This window comes from Diabrotica virgifera, chromosome 8, assembly GCF_917563875.1.
Source record: "Diabrotica virgifera virgifera chromosome 8, PGI_DIABVI_V3a".
NCBI lineage: Eukaryota > Metazoa > Arthropoda > Insecta > Coleoptera > Chrysomelidae > Diabrotica > Diabrotica virgifera.
The window spans coordinates 11,778,749-11,790,966 of record NC_065450.1 but is presented as its reverse complement, the minus strand read 5'-3'; the positions used below and the strand labels follow the sequence as shown (position 1 = coordinate 11,790,966).

The window sequence follows — 12,218 nt, the reverse complement described above, 5'->3', positions numbered from 1 at the left end:
TTTTTGCAGTTATTATCAAAAGAAAATGAAAAGTACGAAAAAACTTTAAAAATTCTGATTTTTTAAAATGATACCTTTTTTTAAATATGCATTCTAAACCGGTCAAAATTGTTGAAATCATTAACTATGTTAACCTAAAGGAATTCTTGTGAGGATTGCTACAAATTTTAATTTTTGGGGAAATGGCGTATGTTTTATTTTTCACTTTTTCCTAAATAAATCGAAAGGGTTCTCTTATTTTCATCATAACTTGCTTAATTTTGATGCTATTAACTTCTACTGGAGCTCATTTGATAGGTATTCCGAAGTACTTTGACAAGTGCTTAAAAAGTATATAATATAAAATGCTTTGTTTTCCCGTTATGTAAGCTTGAATACTTAGATTTGAGTACTTGTCGAAAAAAATATACATTAAATTACCCATAACTCACTTTCAAATAACATGAGTTTAGTCCTTTAAGTGGGGAGTGTATTAAATTTTTTATTATCTTAAATTTTGGTAATAATAGCTTTTTTACAAAAGGTTATAATTTTTGAGTAATACGTGAAAAACAGAGTTAAAACGTGCATTTTTTTAAGAAAAAATAAAATTTTTGATATGTAATAACTCAAAAAGTATTGATTTATGTTAATAACTTTATATAACAAATTTTGCTTAGAAGTTGCCCCTCTGTCGATTTCTGGAATTATTTTTAATAAAAAAAATTTCACCTCCGAGAAGGGGTGGCATCCACCCCCAGGGTAAAAGCGCAAGTTGGCATCATGTTACCTTTTTTCCTTGAAATATATATATATATATATATATATATATATATATATATATATATATATATATATATATTCGTATGAACTTTACACATTGCAGTTTTTACATAAAAAAATGACAATAACAATAATAAATAAAAAAGGAAACACAAACATAGAACATATAAAATTAATAAAAAATTATTAAATTAAAGTCGAAGGTTACATCCTCGAAGCCAATCTCTTGCCTTGGGAGTGAGTTGGTGGATTTCTTGAAGACTGCCAAAGAACTTGGTGGCTGGACAATCGACGACGATGTGGTTAATTGTTTGTTCAGCAGCGCTGAACTTTTCCTTGAACTTTTCCTTGAAGTATCTTCTAACTACTCACCAATTTTTATGAAAATCTATTAAGGTTCAACGAAATCGGAGGTGAAAACCTTCAGTGACTCCACTAATTATACAAATATGTGGTGGATTCGATAAATATTCAAAATATGTCGATAAACCCTGGCTTATCGAAATCGTCCAAAGAGGCAAAAATGATTTAAAAACAGTGTGTTTAACTAATGGTGCCACACTAACAATTAAATTGGAACCTACACAAAGGTTTGGGGGGGTTTAAGGGAACAAAACCCCCATAAATTTTTTGTGGGGTACACAAATTTCACTTTAATTTAATTTTTATTTAAAATGCTGCTGCTATAGTAAGTGAGGTTTAATCAACCTATTTTTGACCCCAGAATCTGTGGTGTAATTTATGACCAATCTTTTCGGGACAACCTGTATAGGTAAGAACCGAAAAATCAATAAACGACACAAGCTATGTTTTAATTCTTTAGAAGCTATGTTGTATTATTGGAAGTAGCTACTGTGCCGGGTTAGCTCCGTCTGACAACAAACTCAGTAAAACCCAGGTTAAATATAAATAAAAATATATTCTCATTCTTCAATAAAATCAAATATAATTGTTACACTACAATACGAAATATCGATTGCCGATAATAAACCTATAGACCGCGGCATTTAGCACAAAAAACACCCGAATAAATCGATTTTTAAATACCGCACATAGAGACTCACAACTTTTTGTATTGTGGTCAAAATAATATCAGGAAAAAAGTCTACTATATAAAAATGGGTGGAAGTGCATGTTTCATTTTAAAGTGCATAAAATGCATACAAAAGTGCATAAACATGTCAAAATAAGCATATTGAGCGCCAGGTTTTGTTACGTAGGGATTTCTAGGGTCGCTGAACACGAATATAACATCAGAACCGACCTCAGAATCACATGGTGCCCAGGGCCAATGCTAAGGCACATCATCTGGAGGTTCAAAGATTATCGGCACTAAATTTATGAAAACAGATTACTTGGAGGTTTTTGGAGTCGCTGAATACAATTACGCCATCCGAACCGACCCCTGGAGCACCTAGTGCTCAGTGTAATTGCTAAGACACGCCATCTTCTGGAGTTTCGAGGGTTTTTGACATTAAATTGATGCAAATATATTACTCAAGCGGTTTTTGGGTTTATAAAAACAAATACATTATCAGAACCAACACTTGGAGCACCTCGTGTCTAGAGTCACGTTCATATTCTGCATATTCGAGAGATTTTGGCACTTAATTAATGCAAACAGAATACACGAGGGGTTTTTAGGGTTAATGAACATGAATACGCTATTAGAACCGACCCCTGGACTACCCGGTGTCCACGGTCATTACTAAGGCACGTCATCTTCTGGAGTTTCGAAGGGTTTCGACGTTAAATGCATCAAATAGATTACTAGGCGGTTTTTGGGTAGCTGCTGCCCAAGGTCATTACTAAGATATCTTATCTTCTGGAGTTTGGAGTATTTTAGGGCGCAAGGTGTACCGGAGGTCGGTTCTAATGGCTTATTTTTGTTCAGCGACTCCAAAAACACCCTAGTAATTTGTTTGTATCAATTTAATGCCCAATTATAAACATTGGTCAACATTTTTGACCTCGCCTAGATTTACACATTTAATAATAAAAATTTCATTTCGGCACTTTTTTTGTCTCTTAATGGGTTATTATTGTTGAGTAAGGTTTATTACATCCGATAGTCATAAATAAATCTCGTAAAAATACATCGCTGAACGGTAACTATGAAGTTTACCTCCGAGGTCCAGATTTATTTATTATATCTAATAACTTGCAGTAGGAACCATTTACGATTGATACATTGAATTTTGTTGAATTGTTAAAAATCTGTATTTATTCGAGACACTAAAAATATTTAAAACTGATTGATGGATTCGACCGTTACTTGATGGAAGTTCATTTTATCTAACAATAAAAAACTGAAAACGTTTGTTTTCTATACTTCCACAAAATTTATTATATCTAAGTGACTACAGCTGTTTCGGCGGAGTGCCTTTCTCAAGTAATATAGTTTACAATGTGTTTGCCTTTTTAATCTTCAACTGAAGAGGTTGAGGAGTGGGGAGCTGTTTGTCTCGAGTTGGTCATTCAGAATTATATCTGTATTTTTCAGTTTATTAATTTCCATAGATTCTAAAAAAGATAGCTTAAGGCCTTTATTTTGAATATGTAGAATTTTAAACTCTTCATTGAAAGAATGATTATGACCTAGAAGGTGAAGTGCGTATGTAGAAGTGTCTGTTTTTCTATTGTTGAATGCCCTTTTGTGTTCTGCTATCCGTTTGTCAAAAGTTCTGCCAGTTTGACCGATGTACGTTTTCGGACAGTCACCACAAGTTAGTTTGTACACACCACTCTGTAGTTGCTTTCTCTTTCGGCTTTTATTGTTCTTAATATATTAAGAACAACAACTTAAGCAAATATATTAAGAACAATAAAAGCCGAAAGAGAAAGCAACTACAGAGTGGTGTGTACAAACTAACTTGTGGTGACTGTCCGAAAACGTACATCGGTCAAACTGGCAGAACTTTTGACAAACGGATAGCAGAACACAAAAGGGCATTCAACAATAGAAAAACAGACACTTCTACATACGCACTTCACCTTCTAGGTCATAATCATTCTTTCAATGAAGAGTTTAAAATTCTACATATTCAAAATAAAGGCCTTAAGCTATCTTTTTTAGAATCTATGGAAATTAATAAACTGAAAAATACAGATATAATTCTGAATGACCAACTCGAGACAAACAGCTCCCCACTCCTCAACCTCTTCAGTTGAAGATTAAAAAGGCAAACACATTGTAAACTATATTACTTGAGAAAGGCACTCCGCCGAAACAGCTGTAGTCACTTAGATATAATAAATTTTGTGGAAGTATAGAAAACAAACGTTTTCAGTTTTTTATTGTTAGATAATATTTAAAACATTTATACCTTTTTTTATTACCCAGCCAGTGTTAAGACATTATAAAAAGAGATTTATTTTCTAAAAACTTGCAGTCCGAACCATTGACAATACGAATTGAATTTTGTTGAATTTTCAGTATTTGGTTATTATACAAAGCATCAGTGCATTTGAAACAGTCTGAAGGCTTTTTTGTAATAATTTTACTCAAAATCTACATTAATTAGTGACAAACACATTGATTAAAATGTTTGTTTTTTTTTGGTATGTGTCCGTTTATTTCAAATTCCTATCATGTCATAAGAAATATTTTTTATACAAAAGGGACACATCTGCTAATATTTCTTCCAGGAAAATACTTACGCTGTATCTAAAAACAATATCAAATACAGTTTAAATTGACCTTTCTAACAATATATTACTTGCATATAAATGATAAAAAATAAAAGAAAAATTAACCAAAAATTAATGTCAACACTTTGAGTAGCTCCTCTGTAAAAACTATGATTTTGATTTGTGGCTTTTTTGTATTGAAGTAGCGATATGAGGAATGCTGAATAGGGATGGCGGTTTTTGACAAAACACCGGTTTCCGGTTATACCGGTTTTTTTTGCTTACGGTTTAACCTGGCGGTTATAGCCGGACAAAAAACCGGTTTTTCCAAAAAATTGATTTCGGTTTTTTTAATCCAATAGGTTACAATGTCACATTTACAATGCACTTTAGTTTGCGATACTCCACTCGACTCGATACTCGATATCAATATGATCAAAATTAGTACTGTCGAAAGGATATCAATACCAATATAAATAAAACACAATTTTTAATAAAACCATTTTATTCTATAAATTATTATATTTATTTATTATTTTATTAGTATTATATTTATTGATGATTATTAAACATAATATAGCGTAAGATTAATACATACATATTGCAATAACATATACAGTCGGAAAAATGAAAGAATACTCATGAACGATCACATCAATCACTTATTTTGTATTTGCTGTCTTTTTCTATAAATAACAAACGTTTGTTATAAAAAAAAGATAGCAAATACAAAATAAGTAATAGATGTGATCGGTCATGGGTATCCTTTCATTTTTCCGACTGTAATTTAACCCAACCATTTCAACTCATAAAAAATTTCCCAGACTCTTTTAAATGGGATTTGAAAAAAAAATAATATCAATATAATTATTTTACTTAAAAATAAATTGGATAATTCAATTTATATTTTATTTTTACTACCATCAAAAAAAATTATCATGTATTTTTTTTAACACGTTTGTATATTTGTATAATAGGTACATTTTAACTTATTTAATACTTCCTGTATGTGTGTATCGTTTTGAAAACGTAGGAAAATCCTAGAAGATTCGTATTCGTAATCGGTATTTCGATATTCATAGTCAGAACATTATCTTTGGTAATCAGAGAAAGTCATTCACCCACTTTCAATGTCAAGAGTCAAGTGTGAAAAATAGATGATGTTTGCGTCTACTTCAATTAGATCACTTATTATGTAAATATTATGATAAACACATTTTCAACAAAATATTATAATAGTACTTAATTGTTTCTGGCTGATGTAAGTTTGCACTTTCAGTTTGCTTCTGTATTTATAAAATAAAATTTTAATTATGGTTTTGTTTGGAATAATTACTTGAGAATAATAATTATGATTGGGATCCAAAATAATATCTAACCTAATCCTAATCACCGCAAAAACCGAATAACCGGTTTTTGCTTTAAAAAGAAAAAACCGGTTATAACCGGGACGAAAAAACAACCGGTAAAACCGGTTATTGCGAAGTAAAAAAACCGGTTTTACGTTAAAACCGGTAGTTTTTTCCCATCCCTAATGCTGAAGGAGGCTGATTTTACCGGATTCATACCGGAATTATGGACTAAAATTCAAGATATTCTCGTGCCATTTAAATGAACGGAGGTCATTTTAAACATCTGTTTTATCGAAACGTCGTCATATATTACGTTTGAATATTATGAAATAATAATAAACCTTTTGAACTGTTTAGTCTGACGAATATTGTATTATTGTGTTGAATTAAGTATTGGGAAAATGTTCATAATCATAGTCTTATATTAATTTCTGCCTGCAAAAATCCGAAACTCCACCAGTGAAAAAGTTATTCACTGAGTATCAACATGAAGAACAACTACTCGTATATTACACTCATGTATAATTCTTGACAAATTATACATATTTCTTTTAACTTTCAAAGCTTTGCTTAATATGTAATAAGTTAGGATTATAATAGAAACAAAATCTACAGCATGTTTAACACATTCTGTTTAATTTATTGATTCCTTGATTGTATATTTTAGTATCATACTTACTTGATAAACTCGAACCAAATCAATATGTAGAATTTGTTAGCTACCGTTTGATAATCTAAATTTAGCCGAATTAGCATTTCAAGTGATGGGCAAATCGTGAAAATATCGTATAGCATTCCGCTGTGAATTCATACTGATGCCGTGATATATCTATCTACCCCTCATGAAAGCAAACTTCTGTTCCATTTGCATGCTTGCCCGTGACCCCCACGAAATGTCAGACAAGCGGAACGACTCTGCACTTGCTGGAGGCAATTTCACCAACTGCCTTACTATTTCTATCATTAGGGTAAGTCTGTTATTTTAGGTAAGATAGATAATTATCCACTAGCATTTCAAGAAGTTTACCAACGGCGGATCAAAGAGGTTGTTTTCGCAAATAGATTACAATAAATTAAATTAAGTACCTAAGTATATTTTATGTATTCACGTTTATAGTCCAAGTAATGAAGCTTAAGAGAGGACAAAACCTCGCAATTTTTACAGAATGGATAGATTTGTTTGAAAATTTGAGAATAAGTAGTGTATAGTCCAAGGGTCAAAATCTATATGATGCCGAAAGGCGCTTTTACCATGGGGTGGTTGCCACCCCTTCTCGCGGGTGGACATTTTTTATTATATTTTGACCTCAAAAGTTGGTAAAAATATTCATTCTAAGCAAAAAACGTTCTATACATTTTTTTGATAAAATTAATAGTTTTACATTTATTCGCTACCGAAAGTGTAAGTTTTATGTCGAAAAAAATCAATGTTTAATAAGTTTTCTGAAAAAAACTCCAATAGATTTCGTTTTAGCACAACAACTTTACTTAACTTAAATGTACCTTTTAAAAAAATAAACAAAACCGTTTTTTTTTTAATTTTCTTTAAGACCAATGGTAATCGAGCTATACTTTATTATATATGTTAGCTCTTCTTCGTCAAATGCTAAATATTGTAGTTTCAAAGTAAAAAGACGGGAAAACAATGCATTTTTCGAAGATAACTTGTTCAAACTAATTTAAAGTATTTAAAATATCTAATGTTGTTCTGAAGCTATTTCCTTATAAAATAATTTTTTGGTAAAATTGTGGCTTATTCGTATTAAAAATAGTTGATTAAAATATATATCTCCAGAAATAAAAAAAATAGTCTCTAGCTAAAAAATTAAGTGACTTATAATAAAAGGAATGTCGGTCCCTATTTTTTTCAGCGCAAAAGTGATCGGAAACAACCTTCAAATCACCACCCTAAAATTAAAATTATTCATTGACCTTATTTGGTCTTCTTTATTTATGTATTATTAATAGGTTCTAGAAGTCTGACCGGCTTAGAATGATTAGTTTAAAAAAAAGAATGTGTGTGTACTTTGTACGCACGTAAGAAGATATTCTTCTATTATATAATAGGTAATTTAAACGAAGTAAATATACTTAAAAGGTTATTTGTACTTATTTTATTTAAAAATCAAACTAACTTTCTTATCTACCACTTTCAAAAAAGAAGAATGTCTTCAAAAATTATATAATAATATAGTTACAATCATAAAATCTATAAAAAAAAATAAAAAATAAAAACTTGCTTGGGGCTTGAACCCACATCACGTGGCGCCAAAGTTGGCGCCATTTCAAACTGCACCACATTCGCGTATACGTCATGTGGGAATATACACAAACTAAACGTTTACATCATAAACTTATATGAATTTAATAAAATTATTAGTTTGATTTTTGTCGAAATATAATAAAACAAAATATAGAGTAAGAAAACGATATATAAGATGAAGATTTGTAGAAAGTTTCTTCGTAATCAGATTATGTAAATTAAAGCATTGCCTACTAATAGGTAACTAAATTATTTTGTTTACATTTTCCAAATAGATAGGTATTGAAACTATTAGGTATTTCCAACTGAAACATTTAGAATTACGTACCTGCGGCTTTTCAAAACTATTTAAAAAGTCACTGTAATTATAAATTTGATTTTATTTCTGTCCACACATCAATAAAAACTAATATAATATATTGGTTATATTATATAATGTGTATATGTAATGTAATGGTGTATATTATACAATATTTTTTTTACCGATAACCTCCATATTGAACAATTATTGACAGATCATTTCAAAATTTCAACACCCAATCAGAGCCCGTATAATGACTAATACCATACTGTCGGTGTGCGCATGCGCGCGGATCAATCAAATTTTACTCTCAATCGATTCGCCGCTAAAGAAGGATATCTTCAAAAAATTGAGTTAAAGCGAATAACGAATTTTAGTAGTTTGGAAAAAAATGGCCTATTCTTCAGAGTAGAAAGATTAGCATCAGAGATACGAAAAAAATGATTAAATATGAAACTGTAGCTTATTTCATTCCTAAGAACCTGGTTTGCAAAATTTTTTCTACAGCAAAAATTGAGTAAGCTATTGACAACTAAAACTTGTAATAACATGCAAAAACCACCTTGACCAACACTTTAAAAGTCACATCTTCATGCGGCTGAGGATTTTAAAAATATTTAATACTAGTACACTTTAGAAGACCAAAAATAACCATTTTTTTAAGAATATTTTTCTTAGAACCTTCATTAAAAATGAACATAAATCTTTTTATATATTAATACTCTTATAACTCTTAGAGAATACAAAAAAATATCCTTTTTCATTTATGCACGTACACTTATATGGGTCGCGGACGTTTCCCCAACTGTCATCAATACGACTAACTTCACGCGTAACTTTGATACGAGAATTATAAAAAAAATATGCATTGAAATCCAGATCCCGTAATTTTCTGAGCATTATAAAGTGAGTACCAGGACATACATAACTTTTTTTGTAATTACAGCTTCAATTTACCTTACACGTCTCGTAGACTCTGCCATAGCCACCTTTACTTTACAAGCCATGAAGTTGAAACTTGGCAACATCTAAGCGTAGACCGGTTAATTCTGACAGTTCTCATTTATTTTTAAATGTTTTTAAATAATATTCACTGTATTTACAGAAAAACTCAAACATTTTACAATATTTCGTGCTCCAAATTATAAAGAATATTAAAAGGTATGTATTAAGATGATTTTAGTTCAATATATATATTTTTATATAATATATTTTATAGTATAATATATTAATATAATAAACTTACGTGCATATAGAAATGCGTCCACTTAAAATTTTTGTCATTTTTGATGTCTTATATTTACTAAACCTGTTGGCCGATTCAAGTGATTTTTTTAATATGTTATAGCCTGATTCTTTAACAATACCGCTGTAATAATATTGTTGCTAAGCAGTTAATTTTTTATTGTATAACGGGCATTTATAAAATAGTGAAATTAAAACTCAACTATAGCCTCAGGTTTTCTTAACATTCTGTTTTTTATTCATCCTGTCAAAATTTTCAATGTATTTTAAATGTAATCATTGTTTTTCGAATCTTGAAAAATCTAATAAGTATTTTTGAAAAATTTAAACGCAGAATGAAAGATTACTTTATCACCGAGGGCCGAAAGTCCCTTAGAATGAATATTCCATAGGGTGATGCGAACTTTGAAAAAAAAAAGACAGTTTAATTCGTACACCCGGTATATATACAATGAAAATTTACTTATTTAGCAACAATATTATTACAGGGGTATTGTTAAAGAATCAGGCTATAACATATTAAAAAATCAATTTAAATCGGCCAACAGGTTCGGGAAATACGAGACATCAAAAATGACCAAATTTTTGAGTGGGCTGATTTCTATGCACGCAAGTTTATATAAATTTCTTTAAGTTTGGTATTTTACATACGGCATACCTACTTATAATTTTTGTTTTTGTAGATGCCAAGCCGTTGCTGTGTGCCAGAGTGCAAAAGCAATTACGATAGCAGTCTTAAAAAGAATGAACAACCAGAAAGCACTTTTTTATTTCCAAAGGATCCAAAGCTGCGAGAACTTTGTTTACAGTGTATCCACAGGAAAAATTTTGTTATTGGAACATCAGCGGTAGTATGTGCCAAACATTTTTATTCTGATGACATCGAGAGAGTTAGAGAATGGGTAGATAAGGAAGGCAACAAACATGTAGAGAAATTAACGAATCCTAAGTTAAAACCTTCTGCAGTTCCTCGCGGAAAGTGCGAAAAACTTTAAAAGGAAAGGAACAAAATGCAAAATTTTGACGCCTGTCAAAATTTTCAGTGTATTTTAAATGCAATGATTTTTTCGAATTCTGAGAAAACTAATAAGTATTTTTGAAAAATTTAAACGCTGAATGAAAGATTACTTTATTACCGAGGGCCGAAAGTCCCTTAGAATGAATGAAAGGTTGTTTTTGAATGACATATTTGAAACTAAAAATCACACTAAATTTTCTTAATTTTTCGCCCCTGTAACTTATTAAAATAAACATAGAAGTTTTCAGGGACTTTCGGCCCTCGGTCCTAACGTAATCTTTCATTCTGCGTTTAAATTTTTGAAAAATACTCATTAGTTTTCTTAGGATTCGAAAAAAATTAATCCCATGTATATTCTTGTTATTGGTTTTTTTTTGTATAATAAACGTTACTTACAAGGAAGTACTTTTAATTTTATTTTGTACAAACTTCTAATTAATAATATTTTCTTGTTCGACTCAAAAAATACTATAAATTTTACCAGAATTTCTACTTTAAAATTGTGTTTTCAAAAGCGGTAGTCCGAAAGTCGGACTACGCACGTCATCAATTGCGATGTTGCCTTTTTCTCTTCATGGCTTGTAAAGTAAAGGTGGCTATGACTCTGCCGATAAGGTAGAGTCGTGTTGGTGAAAGATCCGCGACCGTACTTATATTGTAGAGGGCGCCAAATTCGAGGCCTCGAAAAAAGTATTTCCGATGACGGACAGTTAATCTCAGGATTGGGATCTCTGAAACAAAAAATTCGTCCGGCATTGGAAAAAGGAAGGTTTCTTACGTGACAATTTACCACCGTTAGTGAAAAATTCCGCAAAAAAAAAAGATTTTACGGAAACTTGAAAAATGTTTGTGAAAAAATCGCCCGTTTTTCATAAGTTTTTCACGATCAAAAATTATTTATTTTTAATTTTTTGGTCAAATTGTGGTAAATTGTCACGTAAGGAACCTTCCTGTTTCAAATGCAGTATGATTTTTTTGTGTCAGATATCCCAATCCTGAGATTGACTGTCCGCCATCATTTGTCGGTCATAAATGAAAAAAGATATTTTTTTGTACTCTCTAAGAGTTAGATATCAACATGTAAAAACTTTTATTAACAAAATCTCGAATTTTCAAATAAATTTTTTGGGCAAGTAATTATTTATCAATAATTAAATAACTTGGTGAAATAATGGCTTTATTGGTATAGATTATAACAGCAAAAGCCGGTGAAAATTAAATAAATATTTTAGCAACAATTCAATTGTAAATTAACAATTTACAGTCGCAATAACAACCAAAATAATCATGAGACATTGATCAAACTTAGAAAGATTATAAAGATGCGATGCCTATTTAATATTTTGTTGACAAAATATAAATTTTTCATTTTTTTGGATAATCTTTAAATGTTAAAAAAAAATAGTTATAAACAAATTAACATTTCTCAGGAATTGTTTATTATATTCTAATTTTAAAAAATAATTAAAATGCGTATTATAAAGGACTTGAAAATGAATGTTTTAAAAACTTTTTCTAACCATTTGGAAAAAAGTTATGAAACAGCAAAATAAATATACGATTGCTCCGTTGTTTATAATTTGTTTTAATTTTTTCAAAGCTTAAAAGTGAGTCTGTGTTGCAATCTAATTACTCACAAAGAATATC

The 12,218-nt window shown here is 30.3% G+C and overlaps 1 protein-coding gene across 1 annotated transcript; it reads left to right on the top strand.

The window, feature by feature from the left end:
- The first annotated feature begins 9,854 nt into the window (after positions 1 to 9,854).
- Positions 9,855 to 10,973, top strand: LOC126889515 (THAP domain-containing protein 2-like). The gene has a single exon (XM_050657856.1). The coding sequence runs from the start codon at positions 10,237 to 10,239 to the stop codon at positions 10,546 to 10,548; it is 312 nt and encodes a 103-aa protein (XP_050513813.1). The 5' UTR covers positions 9,855 to 10,236; the 3' UTR covers positions 10,549 to 10,973.
- Positions 10,974 to 12,218: the final 1,245 nt, after the last annotated feature.